The sequence below is a fragment of the Astatotilapia calliptera genome, chromosome 20 (genome assembly GCF_964374335.1).
Source record: "Astatotilapia calliptera chromosome 20, fAstCal68.1, whole genome shotgun sequence".
Classification (NCBI taxonomy): Eukaryota; Metazoa; Chordata; class Actinopteri; order Cichliformes; family Cichlidae; genus Astatotilapia; species Astatotilapia calliptera.
In genome coordinates, this window is record NC_137441.1 from 7,091,387 (window position 1) to 7,112,621 (window position 21,235).

General features: G+C 39.4%; 1 protein-coding gene across 1 annotated transcript in view; it reads left to right on the forward strand.

Moving 5' to 3' along the window:
* Positions 1-21,235, forward strand: part of syt6a (synaptotagmin VIa) — an 84,552-nt gene that overhangs the window by 43,313 nt on the left and 20,004 nt on the right. Inside the window, exons 2-3 of the mRNA XM_026153692.2 lie at positions 15,399-15,789; positions 18,199-18,757. Of these exons, the coding sequence (XP_026009477.1) occupies positions 15,399-15,789; positions 18,199-18,757 (950 nt within the window). The remainder of the gene's footprint in view (positions 1-15,398; positions 15,790-18,198; positions 18,758-21,235) is intronic.

A 21,235-nucleotide genomic window follows, 5' to 3' on the forward strand; every position in this document is an offset into this window, starting at 1 on the left:
CACGCCAAATAGTAACGCCATGTGATTCAGCTAATAAAGCAAGGACTTCATCATTTGTGAAACCACGCTGAAAATACTCAGCAATTTGTGCATTTCATGACTGGCTATAATACTGGTAGCTTAGCTGTAGCATTTTTAGCTGAGGGCTTCAGCTTCCGGGTAACAAGGAAATGATGTAATTCAAATAGATTACTGATTGCCAGCACTAACTCGAAATTTCGAGTTATGTTTCTTTTTTTTTTCAGCTTTACTGTTAGAAACAAAATGAATCAACAAATTGAATAAGCTAACCTCTTAGCGAAAACTATTCTGTAAAATTCCATCAGTTCTTTTATATTAAAATGTTGTACTGACAGCGCCATGACAACAAACAGCCCTTATTATTATATATTATTAATATTGTGTAGATGAGAGATTAATAATATCTCTTCTACACATATATTTCTTTACTCTGTCTTTTAAGCAAACACTATTAAAACATCCATTACACTCAGCCTCTGGTAAACAATCAGACATTTTAATAGGCTCTTAAGAATGTGCCAAAACATTAGCATTTCCATTATGTTTCTCCCACATATTTTCCCTAAGCCTAATCAGAGACATTAAGAAGCTGTAGAGTCTTCCCACAGCTTCACATCAGTCACACCCTCTCCTCACATGACAGGAATGCTCCAAGTCGCATTTATTCATCATGATTAACAATGTAATATTTCAGGGCAATGAAGCAGTTTGAGTGGAGCAAAAGCTTTCACTGTGAAATACCAAACACTTAGAACTTGTGCTTATAATGGATGTAACACATCAATTTAAAATCCCTGGTGGTGAAAATTATTGAAACTCAAAATGTTCTTAAGCCATTTTTACAGGGCCAGGATGCAAGCTGTTATTGCTATAACCCTGGAAATTTAAACTTCCATATTGTGGCACGCAGGAAGCATCAGCCAAATCAATAAAGTTCCTCCACCCTCGTAACATCATAAATTGCCACCTTTTATTTGATAGCATTGTGCAGTCCACCTGCCCCACTCGTGTCAGGATTTCTTGTATTTGTAAAGCTTCGAACTCCAGCTGCTTTATGACATTGCTTTCCTCCACATCTCATATAAAAGAAATCATAACTACATACTGGAAATAATATTTATAGCCCTCTGTTCGGTAAAAATTCATTAGCTGCGGAGTGACAGGACAAGTCCCTGAGACAAGGCTGTGGTGGATGATGGATCAGGCAGGTCGCACATGTATCACAGGTCAGGTGGCGTGTTTCTGACTGACAACAAGGGCAATGATGAGGTGACGCAGTTTGGGGTTCAGGACACCTAAATGACGGGGAACAAATCCCTGCATGTCACTATACTGAGAACAACCCAAAGGAAAGAATAATGTTGGGTTTATCCCCTGGAATTGCTTCAGCATTGGAACATTCGGAATGATTTATGTCCAGTGCCAATGCTCAATGTCAATATGGAAAATAATGTGCCCATGTAGCAACGGGGGGTTGTAATAAGGTCTCAAGAGCCTGATGCTAGCAGGTTTGTTTATATGAGCACATCATTTACATACTCACCTGTGGCTGGACATTTTCTGTTTCACAATAATAAAAAAAAGTTAATATCCTGAACAAAATGTCTTCAATCATTGTTGTCGAGCCATAATGGCTCATTAAATGTGTTTATAGCCACCATAGTGAGGGAGAGGAACTGGAGAGACCGTTTTAATCACTTTATTGAGAAATTACACTTAGTTTTACATTCACAAGGACCACAAACAGCTGGGCAACAGTTATTAGTAACATACCTCCTCACAAGTGGCATCTCACCCTATTATAGATATATATATGAAGAACCACTTTCGAGGTCTCCACTCCTGTTTCTGATAAATTTCAGAGCTATCACAGAAGACGATGCTAGCTAAGCTAGCTGCATGTCACCAGCTGTCCTTTGATCACCCCATTGCATGATTCAGTATTGTTACTATTTAGCCATTTAGTGGGTTGAAAGCATCCTTTATCAGATTAATTTTGATTGTTAATCTTGCAAAATAATCCCATTTAGATTCTTGAGACAGTTTTTTTTTCCTTTTAGGTGCTCTTTATATAAAAAAAATATATATTGCTCTGTATACGTGTAGAAGACACTGTGTGGCTCTTTGGTCATGATAATTTGGTAACTAAATTAGCTTTTTTGTTTTTTGAAAAAAGATGGCATTAAGTTTCTTTATTAAAAATGATTTGATTAATATTTATTACTGTAAAAAACAAAACAAAATGGTATCTCTTACAGTGAACCTGTCAGCATCTGTCCACTCTCGGTTCAGTTTTTGCTCTCATACTGCAACTGATTATAACCAAGGAGATAACATCAGTGTTTCACGTGTGCCTGCTGGGTAGTTTTAACCATTAAAAATAGCAACAAATCGGAGACCAGACAAAAGCCAACAATGGGTTTCTCAGTATTTTTGGAAATGTGGTTCCTACAACTTTCAAAACAAGTAAAATTTTAAATGCATGATTTATTATTAGTAAAAGACGAATAGATAAATTAACTAATTAAGTTGAGCTTATTCAGTTAAGAAGACTTGGTTGCTGTTGTCCAAACACTGATGGGAGAAATACTGTATTCAGTTGCATTAAATATCTTCCTGGGTCTCTGTGTTTCTTTGCAGTTCTTATATTCACACCATCAAAATGAACTGAAGGGAAAAAAAAACACCCATCTCTCTCATAATATTATAATGTTAAATATCCATTCCAAAATAAGGCAAACTTTAAAAGAGACAATTGAATTTAATGAAGCAAATCAATGTTCATTTATGGTTTGCCTCTGGAAAGTCACAGTGTAGTCTGTGTTGATAAGCAATCAGTTCATTTGGCAGCGCACACCTTTCATCATTTTTCATCTACCAATTTGTATTTTCTATTTTTAATTCAATTTTGTTATTTTCTCTTAAATAGAAGAGAAGCAGGCCTGTGAAGCTCTGCTGTCTAGTTCAATATTTGCTCAGTGCAAATGGCCCCCCAAGAATAAAGGCAACCAGGCACACTGAAAGCCATGTGCCAAGAGATAGGGGATCCTGGTCAACAAGCAGGTTAATTGCATGATAGGACCAGATGTTAATACTGGACTGAACTCGACACAGACGGCCTCATGGGAAGCTTCCCCTGTGGCTTCCGATTGGCTGCAGAAAACAGCAAATGATATTTGACCCTATGCAGTATGTGCACAGGCCAAAATATATTGAATTCTGTAATGAGAAATATTTTAAGTTTCCTGGGTAGATAACTTTTTTTTTTTTAACTGTTTGGAGGAAGTGAAGATGCGGAGGAGAGGGGAGACTTCACTTTGATTAACTTCACACTTGTGGAGGAGATAACAGCCTTCTGAGTGGCTCTCCTGGGCAGATTATTGAGTGTGAGTGCTGGCATATTGCATGAACCCTCTGAAGTCCATTAGCAAACTCAAGTCATTACAAACTGAGACAGTGGAAACTTAAGTCTAGAGAACTGACGTACAAAAACTGATTGATGCTGAAAGTTATGATGAAAAAAATGTAACTGTTTAGACTAAAAAGTCTCAGAAAACAAGACTCCAGCTTTGTAATTCAAATTCAGAGGTAATCAGACAGGACTGCTGACACAGCTATAAACAAAATGGGAGCTTTCATGTTACTTCAGAGTTACAAATATTGATTTTAATATTTTATTTGGATTTTGGTGGATAGTTGGAGTTAGTATCGATAGTGCCACATGCCACTTTTTCCCTGAATTAAAGGAAGCTTGTTGGACTCGCCCACAGTAGGAGTTCTCTGTAGAAAGAGCAGGATTGAGGGTTGAAATGCAGAAAAAACTGGTTGGGCAGGACCTTTTCTTGGATCATTTATTACTGAATACAAACCCACCTTACATTCATTCATCTTGCAAGAAAGAGTGAATGTGAAGAGAAGACATGCAGACTAACTAACTACAATAACCACTTGCAAGTTGCAAAAAGTCAACACTATCGTAAGAGCATCATCATTTCTCTGTGCTTTCAAAAATAAATCACAGTATAAATCAGTCTTATCACCTGATGAAGCTGTGATAAGAGTTCAATAAGTTTTAGGTACACATGGATTGGCTGAGTTTAGAGAAAGACAACCACATCACGAAATGACGCATGTAAAGCAGGACCGAAATGCAGGACACAAAGACAGACGATGTGAAACAAAAGCAAGCTGCATAAAAAGTCTGTGAAGACTAAGTACAAAAGCTCAGAAAAAAGGTACCTAACACCACATGGGGATTCACAGAAGACATAAATAGACCAAGAATAAAGACTCGAAGTATAACTCATTAATCTTGCAGAAGTAAAGAGAGGATTATTTATACACAGAAGGTGATCAGAGAACAATCAACAGGTCATCAACACAGGTGAAGACAATCAGGACATTCAGGGGAAGACAGACAGGAAGCAAAACCAACACAGGACACAAAAGAAAACAAACCTTCAAAGTAAAACAGGAAATAACCAAAGGAGACTGAAACTGTCAGGGCTCTGTGTGCGGGCAGGCAGAGATGAGGATCCAAATGCAGGACTCGGAAAATGGAATGTTACTCAAAAAACCTCAGCTTTATTGCTGGCAGGAAAACAAACATGAAGTGAGGACGGAACACTGAGACCAAGAACACACAGGCATAATCTGATGGTACGACACGACACTGAGCATGGGAAAACACAGGGCTTATATACACAGGGTAGTAACGGGGGAATCGGCAACAGGAGGGAGACACAGCTGGGAGAGATCAGGGCTAACGAGACAGGGGGAACAAAGCTGCACATACTAACATCAGACAGGAACAAGAACCTTCAAAGTAAAACAGGAAACAAAACACACTTTACTAAGACACAGACTAGACAGAGACAGACTTGACACTGACCAAAGGCTACTAAATGATAATCATAATCACAACAGTATCAGATCATAAATCATAATATAGAAAAACACCAAGATAACTGAAACACCAAGTACCAGAGAAACATAAAGGAAAATCCATGATGCAAAAGTACCAAAACATAATGAACTCAAAATACTGGGTCCAACGGACCCAGAACCGTGTCAGAAACAGAAGTGAATACTAACATTTACCAAGGAAGCACTCAAAGGAGACATTGTAAACATGGACACAAGAAGGCTCACACTAAACGGGAAGCTAGAAAAGGGAATACAGGAGAAAAAAGACAAACCGCATTGACAGGGGGAGGAACAGACAGGGAAACACTGCACTTTACTAACAAAAACCAAGAAACCAAAACTCGTAACTAGAATAACCATTAGGTAAAATAGGAAAAAAACACTCAAAGATGTCACAAGAAATAAACCTTGCAGTGCACTAGATTAAAGAAATCAAAACAGGAACCAAGAAATTGAATAAAGACAGATATCAAAACTTCAGGCATGTGAAATGACAATAAAAAAGCCCAAAATGAAAAATATTTGCAATAAATTTAAAACCAAAAATTAAATAATCACTGCAGGTAGTACATCATAACCAAAAACTTTTCTAAAACCCTACATCATAACCTGAAATGCACCTCCCTAGAAATTTGTAGTCAGTGCAGCTGTGATTGGCCTGTTCAGCTTCGGCCTTCCCCTCTAAACATTTCTAGCCACTTCTTCTTCTGCAATCAGTAAGTATACATTAAACTTTACTGTCAGAAGTCTGCTTGACATCCTCTGTCCTGTACAGCGAAGCAAGTTTAATCAGAAATATTTTGGCAGACTAACTGTTGTGCGTCAGATATGGCACACTGGAGACATTACTCTTCAAACCTGACAAAGTGCTGTTTTTATTGGTCTTTCAAGGGGAATCAGTGTAGATGATTTTAATCAGCTTTTGTGCAGAGCCAGGACCTCTGCTCCCTCTTTATCAATCAGCTGGCCCTAACCTTATGGAGATGTCATACTGAACGTCAACACCAAGTGCAAAGTTAATTTAAATGGCACGGCCATGTCCTGAATGATTTAGTTAGTGTTACTTTGTGCAATTCTGAAGTTAAAACTCCCAGTGAGTGACAGGAGCACCAGTGAGAGAACTGCCACCTGCCACTGGAGTTGCAGAGATATGCAGAATGTGTCCTTCTCACAAGGTGACACATCATTAGCAGAGGCATTAGACACAGAGAGCAAACAGTAATAAAAATGCTGGGCAATGAATCCCATTCAGTAACTTTGTGTTTTGCACCTTTTTTCACTTTTTCAATCAACTTCTCATTTTGTACATCACAAAAGTACGGGCATAGGTTTGAATAAAAAAATATGCTTACCCGGTGCATTTAAATGCCGGTCCTTTGCAAGAATCCTTGTGAGCTTGTGATGAATTGAAAATGATAGACTCATCTCACTATGGTCAAACAATAATGCCATGGTGCATATCTGCCAACAACTTTGACAAAAACTGTATTATTCGATACCCTGAGAATGAAAACAGGTTGAAACTGCACTGCTGCTTTAAGGGGTTAACTTAATTATGAGTAAATTATACATGGCTGGACAAAAACAACAGAAATCTGATTATTTTGTGCACTGTGAAACCAACACAAAATTCTACTTTGTTAATATAGAATTTAAAAAAGATTTTAAACCTTTATATCCTTTGGAGGTGTTTGGAAATTATACATGCATAAGCTGCGTCCTACTTAATCTTTAAATGATATGGATAACTACAGCGGAATATATTTGGCGCTTTGCATTCCAGAGGCAAAAATCTGTCCCAAAGCAGCCGAATCCTCGAGCTGTCTGTGTTTTCACAGTGACAGGTTCCTGGACACGACATCTCTGCGGCGTATTTTGACAAAACTCAGGCTGAAAAAACAAAAACCACCACCTGCTCCTACAGACAGCTCTAAAGTATTTGGACACATTTCTGGTTGACAGTATATCTTGGCCCCACAGGTTTCAAACTGTCAACCATACAGAGTGATTGAGCTGACTATTGGGGGCAAATGGTTTTAAGTGAATGTAGCAGAGACGCGGCATCGCCCCAAATCTTTTGTCAGCTCTGATGCTTCTGACATGTTACCCAATATTCACTATTTTTTTCTTTTTTCCCACTTAAAGCACCCGAGCTCACTTCAGGGAGGAAAGAAACTAAGTGTTGTGTCTATAAAAGGTTCTGTCCCCTTTTGTCTCACTGCCAACACAGCTGGGTGCTGTAATTGTACTGTTACCACTGTTGCTGTAAAAATATTCAATTCAAATTAAAGCAATGACTAATAGGGGTATTATATTTCATTGAGGCTGGTTTAGACATTTTTTTCCCTAAAGCATGAGCATCTTTTCCCACCTTAGCGTGAAAAGATGCTCACAGAAAATGTGAGGGTGTTATTTTTTTCCCACAGTCTCAGAGTCTGCTGGGGCCTAAACTCCTCTTCACATGTGGTGTCGGGGCTTTAGGATTTGGGGATCTGGAGGATTATGGGATTTTCCGATTGCTCTGAAAACGACACCATGGGATACAGAAATCCAAAAATGGCTGAGGTACCCACATCAAGATTAGAGCGTATTATTTCACCCCTTAGGGAAAGCAGACAGGGAAGCTACTAGTGACAGCTTTGAAACAAGTGTGTTTGGGAAACATTTACAATTTAAGGGGATTGTACAATACAAAGCCTATTGGGGGCTAAAATCAGCTGTGCAAAGTCAGCTCACATTTCTAATTCCATGAAATGTCATTACCTGTTGTGTAATGTGTTCTTTCCCTGAACCAGTTTAATTTTTTCTGGAAGTTGGAACCATTAATAACAGATCGGCTTCACTGCTCTTTATGTTTGAGCTGAAACTAGTTTTAAAAGCTGCCGCAGGTTATTCAGTATTACTTGGAAAACGGTATCTCTGTACATTGTGGAAAGATGCAGAAACACATTAATTTGTCATGTCAGGTAAATACATGAAATCGCCAAAGACTGCTTTTTCTATCTTGTCATGAAGACAGAAGTTTTTCTGTTTTTCCCCCACAGAAATATCAGATGTCATAGCCTTGTGTGAAAGGCAGAAAAGATGAGTTATTTCAGTGTGTGGGGCACAGACAGCACCAGCACTCGCCACCATCCTCACAGACATCGCCCGAAATCTCGGGGGGTTTCTGTTTAAGAAGGCTTTTTTTTTTTTTTACCCCTGCTTATTCCTTTTCCTATTTAAATTCCATATTTCAATCTGTGTTGTTAACATAGCCACAGGATTGCTGGGATGAGGGGGCACAATAAAGCAGTACTTTAAATTCTGCTGTCGACTCTACACCATATGTTGCCCAAATCGTTACAGAAATAAAAGCTGTAATAAAAGAAAAAGTCAATGCAAAGTAACATTTTAGAGGATTTTCAGTTTTCTTAGAAACATATCCAGAAGGAAGACATCACATCTGCTTCTGTCGTATGGGGGAGAAAACAAGGACTTGAGTATGCAGAAGTAACATCGGGTGGGTGGTCCTAACTTCAGTCTACAGCTGTGGAGGGTAAATGCAATGTGTCTGCGTGCAGAAATAAATTCTCAAATTCAGGAAAATGTTAAAGTAAATATGAAAATACATAATACATCAACCGCTCCGCTTATTTTTACCAACCCTAACCTGTTATTTAGCTTTTTTTCTGCATCCCTGCATGTTTATGCATAAATACATGTTACTGACCAGAGGGTTTAACCTATATATTCATATATGCCTGCATTCATGCATTAACTTATTTAAATTCCATCTATTTTTGTGCTACATACATCCATAATATAATGATTCATATAACTTAAACAACAGGTTAAATTTCCACTGTGACTGCAAAGAATGAGTCCACTTTATTGTGCAGGTCCCTCTTCTTATAAAACAGGCAGTTATTTATATTATTCATATAGTTCGCATATTGTTTTGTTCTATTGCATTCATATTTGAAAATCTAAGACATCACCATGCTACCTTTCACTCACCGCTTCTGTGCTTATCATCATCCACCAAATACCTTTTAATGTGTGAATTTACTTAGCAATAAAAGTGACTGGCTATACTAAATATGAAAGAACAAAAACCTTCTGTGCAGTCATTTAAATACTTAAAGCAATGTATTTTTTTATTAGCAGGATGTTTTAAGATCTGCCAGCATGTTCTCATCCCAGGGTGGAACATAACTTAAATTTGTCAGACCCACAAAATCACCATTAGAAGGATGGTGGGGTGAAGACAGAATGAGTTAAAGTAAATCAAGTAAATCTAAACCATAAAGTTTTTAGAGCCTAGAAAAGGTTTAGTTTAAAATAATACTTTCAGTTCACTGAGACTATTGTTGCAATCTTACTCGCTTAAAAATGACAGAGCCATCAGCCTCAGTAATCCCATAATCTGCATCAGGGCACAACGGCTGAAGCCCACCTTCAATATCAATGAGCTACAAGGGCAAGAGATTAATTGGTTCTTGCAAGCAAACACGGAGGATCCATACTTTCTCTAGTTATTGCGTAACTATGGAAACCAGGTCAGACCCTTAAGCACATTCGTCAAATAAAACAAAAAACCCCTTGGGCACCGTCACAAAATATCTGATGAAAGGAAGCTTGATTCGAACAAGAAACTAGGCCTGTACTGAAACGCACACAGTGGCAGCAGAGAGAGCGGCAACCTGTTGCATGCCTCAGCCCTCAATGTGCTTCAGCTTGTGGGAAAGGGTAAGCATGCCACAACGATTTGAAAGCGCTCGAGCTGCATTCACGCAAGGCCCATAGTTGAACATCCTATCTTCCATACTTCACTTCCCTGCCCTTTTCACCTGCCCTAAAGCCCAGCTTTGGAGTGAGACTGAGTCAGCCGCTGCAGTATTGATTGCGAAAAAGGCGTCTGCAGCATGAAAGGACCCCAAAAAGACCCCTTTGATTGGCTGCAGGATAGTGAGAGTCCACTCTTCTTTGGCGTCGGTGTGATCATTAATAGTGCGGTAAACCCTGAGGTCAGTTTAGTCTCACGGTGTCAGGCGAGGTTGTGTCCAGAGGGAGTAATATGTTCACGCAGCTCTGCTCCATTACCATCTGTCTGGAGAGGAAGAACAATGGCTTTTCCATCACTCTCTATTCCTCAAGCAGTCATACCAGCTCTCTGTCTCTGTCTCACTATCACTGCTTCATTAGCTTTCTGCATTGAGTTTGTCACATCGTCTCAACACTGGCAGACAATAAAAGCACTCAGAAATTAGCAGCAAATTACTTTTGTCATTTCTATTTTTGTACCAGAGGCACAGGAAAAACTACCCTTCTCATTAACAGTGGTGTAAGATGGACGATTAAAGAAAAAAAAATCTGTGTCTCTATTTCTTTTTATACCTTTACCCAGCATGGCGTCTGCCATAGAAAGTGCAAAAGTTCAAGAAGTGACAGTGGAGCTGTGATAGGAAGAAAAGATCACTGCACAAACATTTCCTCAATAAGCACTCTTGTCTGGATTTGTGTTTTGGCAGACTTTGTCAGGCAGAGCTTGAGTCCAGTTCAAAGTCTGCTCTCAGCCAAGTACAGGAAGTGTCAAGTGATTTTGAGCCAGGCTGAAATGTGTTATTATGTTCCTTCTTGAACTGCAAGCCATCAGCCCATCCTGAATCCACTGAGACTGCAAATGATCTGAAAACAGAAAACACCACGACTGAAATTATGTGAGATACTGAGACTACAGGAATAAAAAGAGGGATCACATCCATTAAGGGTCAGAAAAGTTAATGTGTACAGCTTTGAGATTATTTTCTACTCAGAAATTAACTGTGAGGCAAAATGTGATGCAAAAGAGAGCATCTGTGTTTAGGACACTATCCCATTTCTACACTGAAAAAAAACCATGATTATTATCTGTTATTCAAATATTGGCTGTTTATGGCATTTGAATCATCACATGAGCCAAGGGGTGGAAAAACGGCCTTTGCTCATGTGAAACTTTGCCCTCGCCCATCATGAGACCTATTGAGGTCACCTGAGGCGAGGTGTGAGTGGGGTAGAAGCACGTGGGAAGGGATCTGTGGACTGCACCTCTGTTCAGTGATGGTCGTTCACAGTAAACACAAACGCAGTGGCCTCCTCTTCTCAGTTAAAAATGTGAACTTTGGCATCTTCTGACCCCAATAGGTGTTAAAAACCTGGCACTCTCCAAGTGTCTTCATTAACTCAAAGATGTCCAGTTGCCTTCTTTTTTCAAGATGCTAAGACTTTCTGACTCTTTTTTTGCAGTGATCAGCACATTAAGTATTTTTAAATATGTATCCACTTTTTTGTCATCTGTTGGCAGAGTATATACTTCTGCCTACTCCTTTTCTAACAAATAATGGAATGATATTTTGTAATGATTGTGAAGGCACATGTTTGAAATAAAAAAAATGAAATAAACTTACTTCGTGAAGTGCTTTGTGCTGCACACTGTTTTTACCTCAGATACCTAACAAGCAAAAGATTTCTTAAATAAAAGGTGCGGATTTGCAGGACTCATATTAAGAAATTTTTAACTACCTGCTAAGACCTCCCGAGATGACCCTGCAAGCATAACATCCATCGTTATTCTAGTTAGGCCTATCTTTGCAAGTCTTTAGCAATTTACAGCTGCCCTTGGTGGGAGAATAAAATTTTGCATGAGACTTTAAATATAAGTTATTTCTTACTGTTTGAGGATGAAGTTGAATCTACCTCTGTGAGCAGAATTAACAGAGCCAGCATGCGACCTTGGAAAACGTTAATAGATGCCGACTGGACAAACGTCTATCTTTTGCCAGTTCCTCAAAGAAGGGTTGTCTGTGTTTGTCTAAAGTGTGGTTGTTTGAAGTATCGTTTAGAGTTTTTCGTGTAGTTCTCTCTCCAGAGTTGAAAATGTGAACTTTAAAATACTTGAGTCTGAACTTTGTATTACAAAGAACTCATGTGTGCCTGCGTGTTTACACAAGTCACCTTGAGTAGTAGTTCACTGAAGAGGTTTTCAAACAGCGAGGCTCACTTTTAGATATTGTGTGTGCCTTACGGACCCCCTTATCAACACGGTCAGTACTTGGAGCTGCAGTATAAAAATACATACTCAAACCTAATATCAAATCAGAGCCTACAGGCATGATATACACTTATTTAAGTCTAATTCTAGTCGGGCCCTTACTCCCTCTCACTCCGTTAGTGTGTGGAGTCACACTTGAAGCTTATGAGGGGTCTCTTAAGTAAGGGGGTTGTAGAAATACAGCAGCAAGATTGGAGATGACCTTGTAATCAGCATACTAAGATCATGTCTACCACTTATTAGAAGATGTGCCTCGATTCAGTTTCATTTGGATGTTTTTATCATTTTCTTTAATTAGCCTATTTTTCTATATTCATATATTGGTATTTCTAGTCAATATTGGAATTTATTATCTAAAATATACAAAAATTGTGCATTTCTTTTTGTTTATTGCTGACATTCTTGAAATAGTCACATGCTTTACCTTCCCACAGTAGTTAGTAAGCTTAGACTCTGTGTTGGAGGGCTTCATAATCCACTTCCACTTTAGGCTATTTGGTCTGAAAAGCACTTAATGTGATGAATCCTTGATGCAAACATGTAAATGGAGTGAAAGTGTGTCGAGGGGACTGAACTGAATTTGGAGTTAGTGTGACTTTCCCTTCCAGAGGGCATTTTATATTTGTATTTCATCATAACTGAAAACCCTTAAACTTATCAAATATGACACAATATACACTTCTTGTAACCCTGAAACCTGACTCTAAGCCATGATGTTTTTATGCATTTTATTTAATGTCAGATAATTCGAATAAAACCTAATTGTTATCAGCTAATTCCCCATAGCTTTAATGTCAAATTACAAAAACGCAAACATGAATAAAGGTTTAAATATCAAGTAATATATTAAAACCAGGAAATCTTGACTTCCTATTTACATCCCCCAAAGCTCTAAAATTTAGTGCACGATTTTGCATTAAATGCAATAAATGGAGTGTCAAAATTCATCAATACTAACATGACTAAGACTCAGAACATCCCACAAACATGGAGGTGGCGCTGGGCACCAACTCAAATGTCAACCTGTGTTTGAAGATGTGTTGCTGCAGTGGAAAAGTTAAAAACAAACCAGAGTAAACATGTCCAAATGAAATTTCTTACCTGTCAACATATTTTGCAGCGAAATATCGTCAGGACAGACATGCAGCAGCACATCTCACTGCACGGTGCAGGGTCAGCTTCAATTTGCCGTGACGGGGGATGAAGACTCGGCAAACGACTGTCCAGCTGAGATGAAGCTTTGTGGGGAGCTGTGTGAAATTTCAGATGACATAGAGAGGCCAGGGCTGTGGACAGCCAAGAAATCCTCTTCAGGCATAAATCCTCCAGACTTGAAATCCAGACCGCTGCTTGGCTAAGCTATAAATTCTTCTTAGTGGACTCTCCATTTAGTTTGAAATTTTAAACATCAAAGCTCTTAATTTGTGCAAAACGGGGGGTTGCAGATTCTAGGGATTTTTTTCCATAACACTTTGGACAAGTAAAAAATGAAACATGACGTAAAAAAACAGAAGCTATTTTCAAGCATTTTAATTCTTTGTAACTTTATACTTCTAATGTATTTTAGAGATAAATATTAAAGTTCCATGTTTCTTAAAACAATTGTAAACTTTAAAGCTTATTTAAAAGAAATCAAAGAGGTTTATGGAGTAAATGACCAGAGAAAAAAAATACTGATAATAACTGATAATAAATAAATAATACTTATATTTTTATACAAAGCTAATAAGGATCAGCAGGTAAGGTGAGTGCATGCAGAAATTAAACCCACATAGGGGTGAACCATAAAATGTATATACTGTGTACATAAATACTGGACTGGCCTCGAAGTCTGAAAAGTGAAGATAATGTGTAAAGTGTCTTAAATCTGCATTCTTTCTCATGGCCAGCAGCTCAAGGCTCCAAAATGGGACTTCACAAACCAAAATGTGATGTCATTGTATAATGAAAACCAGAACTAAACAGCCAGATTTTAGAGAACCGCTTAAAGATACAAGAAGGTATTCAGTGGGAGTCAGCAGAGAGTTAAAAGGAAGGAGAACAGATAAGTGGGAAGACTAGAAACTGAAAGAGGTAAAGACAAGATTTTAAATACACAGGAGGAACTGATAAGGTAACAAGGAACCAGTAAAGGCAGGGCCAACCATCTCTAAGGAGGAAAAAGACAAGGACATGGAGTAAAAGCACCAGACAGAGATGCAGGGGAAATGATAAATGGACACAGACACAAAATTGTTTTTAAAAAATTCACTTAATCGTTTAAATAAACCTATAAGCTAAAATTATTCAAAACAGCATAAAAATACTGACTGCTGACTGCTATTAAATATAGCACATTAGCTGCCTGATTACTATTTGTATACTACATATGGTCTCTAAAATTAAAACCCTGAGTAAACAGAGCTTCAAACGCCTCAGGTTTCTTATAGAAAAGGCTGAGCTGGGTAAATATCAGATAGTAAACCGAGTGCGTATTGCCGCTGATTTCTGTGGTGTTATGTCGAGAGAAGAGGGGGGTTAGAGCATCCTCTGAGAGGCCATGAGATGCTCCATGGCACGAGTTAAATCTGAGCAATCACAGTGCATGGAAAAGAACACTCAGGCAAAGATTGGAGAATTGAAAGCAATCCCTGTCGAAGCACGTGGAAGACACTCCAAGCGTCATATAGTGAGATATAATTACTATAAGAAAGATGCCCCAAAGGGAAATTTGAGAGATGCAGCCTGTATGTTTCCTGTGTTTAGTAATTTTTTCCCCCCCTATGGTCCCTGTGAATCCTTGCAGAGTGCTTGTCAGCATTCCTGGTACATCTCCAGCTTTTTGTATGCTGCTTGTTCCCTGGAAAGCATTTTCATACCATAAAATAAATGAGTTTGACTGTGCCCGGCCGCTTTATCTGCTTCATGATGAGAATCCCAGTGGAAGGCTCCTGGCACCGTGGTCCTTTTCTCATGAGCCTTTTTACAAATGTAAACACTTTACATTGTTTGTTTTGGGTTTTTTTACTATCATCTGTCAGGCTATAATTACTTTTACCACTAGAATGAGTGTAATGTCATAGAAAATTATCCCCGTATGAGTTCACACTACACACATGCACACATTTAAATTCCGTTTACACTACCATGCTTCTCTTATCTGTTGACCCAAAGGAAGACAAATGGAGGTTACTTTAATATTTATGAATCTTGTAGTTTTTGCTTACTGTCCTTAGTCTTTCATTAAAACCAGATTTAGCACCAGGCCTTTTGAAAAATCATGTCCTAACCGACTCTTTCTGTTTCTCTGTGTCCTCTGTCCCCTCTCACCCTTGTGATCACCATCTGTTTATCCATATTGTATGATCCTCTGTTTCTGGCCCCCGTGGCTCGTCACCAGACGCTACTTTTGGCCTCCTGCTCGGTGTGTTTGTGGTCTGTGGCCTGGCATTCCTGGGACTTCTTACATTTGTCTCCTGGAAGCTGTGCTGGGTACCTTGGCGGACTAAGGCCCCCTTTCTCAGTCCATCCCTCAGCCCGCCCCTTGGCCCACAGCACTGCCCGCTTCAGCCGCCACTCTTGTTACCCAGCCCCCAGCAGACGCCAGTCACCATGGCAACAGAGAAGGTGAAGGACCCCATGGGCTCGATTGGTTTCCTGGAGGCTGCGGTGAAGATAAGCCATACCTCTCCTGACATCCCCACTGATGTGCAACTCTCCATGAGGGAGCATTTCCTGCGCCGCACACAACGCATGCAAAGGCAAACAACTGAACCAGCTTCCTCCACTCGGTCAGTCTCATACATGCATGTGCATGCAAATCTGATGACACATGAGACTGTCTCATGTGGTTATTTATAATATGTGTGCATATGTGGAGGATTATGTGTAAGCTGAATTCAAGACATGGTGTTATCTAACGTGGAATAAAGTGTGTAAACCAGGGGGAAGTCACTGCTACATATAAGGATTAACATTTTCTAAGTAATTTAATAAATTAGTAAATTATAAATAACATTGAAGAATACTAAACTCTGCCTCAGAGGCACCTCTCTCCAGCTTAAAATTACTGTCTATAAGACTTTCTTCAGAAGTATAAATATAACACAGTTTGAAGAGATTACTTGCAGCTTTACAAGCACAATTCCACGTTACCATTTAGTTAACATCAATGATTTATTATAGCTATTATGCATACTAATACATGGCCATGGTATAGTATTGTATGGCCTATTCATGCAAAAAGACAATTATTCACATTGAGAAAGGCTTTTTTTTTTTTTTTTTTTTTTTAAAGGGTCGTTTTACCTCGTTGCTAGGTGGTTGCTAGGCATGCATAATTTTGCTTTCGTGGATATGGATATAAATTAAATTTTATTGTCATGAAATTAAAGTTATAAGATGCTTTCATCGGATGTTATAGGTACATAAATGCTAAAACCAAGTAACTTTTGCCAGTTGATGGGAGATTACTAGGGAACGTACTAACATCAATATATCTGATGTAGATAAGAACCCTCGGGTTACTATAGGCAAAGTAGGTAAAACCCGGGATAAACTTTTCTCATCTTCTAGGTAAACAATTGAAACGATCACCAGTGACAACATAGGATACCAGTGATTGACATGTGGCCTGTTACTAAATACATTAGAGGGTTACCTAGGCAACTGAAACGAGCAGCTGTCAAACTGATGCTTGACAAGTGAATTTCTTCCAGTGTTCATGTAGCTTTCAGGTCAACTTAATGCCAACTCCTGATGGTTTAGGAGGGGTTGGCAGACAAAGAAACCAATAAAAAGACAGACAAGATAATTTTTAAAGGATAAGAATTTATGTTCACACCACTGGGGCTCACTGAGCTGTCACAGTACATTTAACTTTAACTTTTTACACTTCCTGTTCAAATTTTCCCATCAGGTGTCAGGGATAGGGATAGCTCCATACAACAGAAATACAGGCCTACTTACTGTAGAAATACAGGTCACATCCTTTTTTTAAGGCAAGAATGAACTTTGATCGACTGCCACTATAGCAGAAGACATAACGTGATACATTTGGTTGTATTGTGCCAACACTAGTTTAGTTCAGAGTCAGATGCCGAACACTCATAGACATCACATTAAAAAGCACGGAGTCTTGTCATTTTTTAAACCTGCATGTTAGTCGGATAGTGTTCACTTTGGGTAGCTCAGAATCTGAAATAAATGCCGTGACATGGTGAGACTGTAACCTTTGAAATTAAGAAAACCAAGGAAATGTCAGAGAAACCATATTCACGTGAAAGACCTTTTCATATGTGCTTGTCCTAGAGAAGGCAAAATTTTAAACTAAAATATTTTTAGTATAAAATATTTAATATTTAATTAACCGTGCCACCGTGCTGCCCTATTAATATTAGGGCAGCACGGTGGCACGGTGGTTAGCACTGTTGCCGCACAGCAAGAAGGTCCTGAGTTCAATTCCACCATCAGGCCGGGGTCTTTCTGTGTGGAGTTTGCATGTTCTCCCCGTGTTTGCGTGGGTTCTCTCCGGGTACTCCGGCTTCCTCCCACGGTCCAAAGACATGCAGCTTGTGGGGATAGGTTAATTGGATAATCCAAATTGCCACTAGGTGTGAATGTGCGAGTGAATGTGAGTGTGAATGGTTGTCTGTCCCTATGTGTTAGCCCTGCGACAGACTGGCGACCTGTCCAGGGTGTACCCTGCCTCTCGCCCTATGACAGCTGGGATAGGCTCCAGCGCCCCCCGCGACCCTGAAAAGGATAAGCGGAAATGAATGGATGGATGGATGGATGGATGGATATTTAATATTCTAAACCTGATTTCATAGTTTTAATATCTAAACCTAACTAAACAAAAAAAAGAGATAGTAATGTCAAAAACAAAAGTAATATGAAATTGTTAAAAAAGCAGTCCTGCAAATGACTAATTACTGTTATTTTTGTCTTCTGGTTGGAGGTGTTGTCACTTTACTATCTGCAGTCCCATCTTCCTTCAGTGTATTTTTGCAGGCTGCCATTTTTCATTACATTGTGAGATGTTAAACTGGTTATTTTTGTATTAACTTACAGGAAGACTTTCCTCACCAAATGTCAGTCTGTGACTAGTTGAAAATGAGAATATGTTATCATTTTACCACAGCTCAAACTACAGCTATTCCTTCCCACTTGTATTATTTTTCTCTTTTCTGTCCTTGTAGGCACAACTCATTCAAAAGACACCTGCCTAGGCAGATGCAGGTAGGCAGTCTAGACCTAGGAAATGACTACATGGTGGACAAGGATGAAAAGCCCACTAGCATCGGACGTATCCAGCCAGAGCTCTACCAACAGAAGGTCCCAGAATCAGAGGACTCATCCAACGACAGCAGCAAAAACTGTGGCAAGATTAACTTCTCCCTCAAGTATGACTATGAAAATGAGTCTCTCCTTGTCAACATCCTCAAGGCAGTAGACCTGCCAGCCAAGGACTTATGTGGCACATCTGACCCTTATGTGAAGGTCTACCTGCTGCCCGACCGCAAGAAGTTCCAGACTCGCGTCCACCGGAAGACACTCAACCCCACATTCAGTGAGAGCTTCCAGTTTCCTGTGCCTTATGATGAGCTGGCCGCTAGAAAGCTCCATATGAGTGTTTTTGACTTTGATCGATTTTCACGGCATGATATGATTGGTGAGGTGGTGATGGAAAACTTGTTTGAGACGTCAGACCTCTCCAGGGAGACAAACATATGGATGGACATCCAGTATGCCACCAGTGTAAGAATCTATTGACTTTTTAAACTTTTCTATTAGAGTCTAAGTCAAATGAGTAATAAGTAAATGAAAGTGATGTGATATTAAAGAGTCTGACAGAGAGATACACATCCTTTAGTTTATTTAAACATTCACTGCCCACTTCATTTGATAAACTTGCTCAGTTGCTTATCAATGCAAATATCTAATCAGTCAATAACAAGTCAGCAAATTAATACATTTATGAATACAGACAAAGGAAGATGACCAAGTTAAAAATGAGCATTAAAACTTGGAAGAAAGATGAGTTTTTAATGTGGTTGTTGGTGCCAGACAGGCTGACTGTTTCACAAAGAATTCAGGCAACTGGTGGTGCAGTGGTATGGGCAATATTTTGGGCTGCTTAGCACCAACTGAGGATTATTTAAATGCTACAGCCTACCTGAGTATCCATTTGGACATGGACATGAAAACCATGATGACAATGTAGGACATACAGGGAGTGCAGAGTTATTAGGCAAGTTGTATTTTTGAGGAATAATGTTATTATTGAACAACAACCATGTTCCCAATGAACCCAAAAAACTCATTAATATCAAAGCTGAATGTTTTTGGAAGTAGTTTTTAGTTTGTTTTTAGTTTTAGCTATTTTAGGGGGATATCTGTGTGTGCAGGTGATTATTACTGTGCATAATTATTAGGCAACTTAACAAAAAACAAATATATACCCATTTCAATTATTTATTTTTACCAGTGAAACCAATATAACATCTCCACATTCACAAATATACATTTCTGACATTCAAAAACAAAACAAAAACAAATCAGCGACCAATATAGCCACCTTTCTTTGCAAGGACACTCAAAAGCCTGCCATCCATGGATTCTGTCAGTGTTTTGATCTGTTCACCATCAACATTGCGTGCAGCAGCAACCACAGCCTCCCAGACACTGTTCAGAGAGGTGTACTGTTTTCCCTCCTTGTAAATCTCACATTTGATGATGGACCACAGGTTCTCAATGGGGTTCAGATCAGGTGAACAAGGTGGCCATGTCATTAGTTTTTCTTCTTTTATACCCTTTCTTGCCAGCCTCGCTGTGGAGTACTTGGACGCGTGTGATGGAGCATTGTCCTGCATGAAAATCATGTTTTTCTTGAAGGATGCAGACTTCTTCCTGTACCACTGCTTGAAGAAGGTGTCTTCCAGAAACTGGCAGTAGGACTGGGAGTTGAGCTTGACTCCATCCTCAACCCAAAAAGGCCCCACAAGCTCATCTTTGATGATACCAGCCCAAACCAGTACTCCACCTCCACCTTGCTGGCGTCTGAGTCGGACTGGAGCTCTCTGCCCTTTACCAATCCAGCCACGGGCCCATCCATCTGGCCCATCAAGACTCACTCTCATTTCATCAGTCCATAAAACCTTAGAAAAACCAGTCTTGAGATATTTCTTGGCCCAGTCTTGACGTTTCAGCTTGTGTGTCTTGTTCAGTGGTGGTCGTCTTTCAGCCTTTCTTACCTTGGCCATGTCTCTGAGTATTGCACACCTTGTGCTTTTGGGCACTCCAGTGATGTTGCAGCTCTGAAATATGGCCAAACTGGTGGCAAGTGGCATCTTGGCAGCTGCACTCTTGACTTTTCTCAGTTCATGGGCAGTTATTTTGCGCCTTGGTTTTTCCACATGCTTCTTGCGACCCTGTTGACTATTTTGAATGAAACGCTTGTTGTTCAATGATCACGCTTCAGAAGCTTTGCAATTTTGAGACTGCTGCATCCCTCTGCAAGATATCTCACTATTTTTGACTTTTCTGAGCCTGTCAAGTCCTTCTTTTGACCCATTTTGCCAAAGGAAAGGACGTTGCCTAATAATTATGCACACCCGATATAGGGTGTTGATGTCATCAGACCACACCCCTTCTCATTACAGAGATGCACATCACCTAATATGCTTAATTGGTAGTTGGCTTTCAAGCCTATACAGCTTGGAGTAAGACAACATGCATGAAGAGGATGATGTGGACAAAATACTCATTTGCCTAATAATTCTGCACTCCCTGTAGTAAATGAGGGCACAGTCTATCTAGTGCAGGGGTGTCCAATTCCAGGCCTCAAGGTCCTGCAGGTTTTAGATGTGTCCTTGATCCAACACAGATGATTTAAATGGCTAAATTTCCTCCTCAACATGTTTTGAAGTTCTCCAGAGGCCTGGTAATGAACTAATCATTTGATTCAGGTGTGTTGACCCAGGGTGACATCTAAAACCTGCAGGACACCGGCTCTAGAGACCTGGAGTTGGACACTCCTGATCTAGTGGATTCTTCTTAGTAATATTTACATATATATCTCCCTTAGTTCAAATTACTGGCACTGTGGCATTTATAAAGTAAAATATAATACAACTGTGACTAAATCAAATCTTTTTTTAATTTTAAATCTTCATCACAGTTCAATCAAGATGCAAATGTAAGATTGAAAAATGATAGAATTTAAAATGAGGCGCA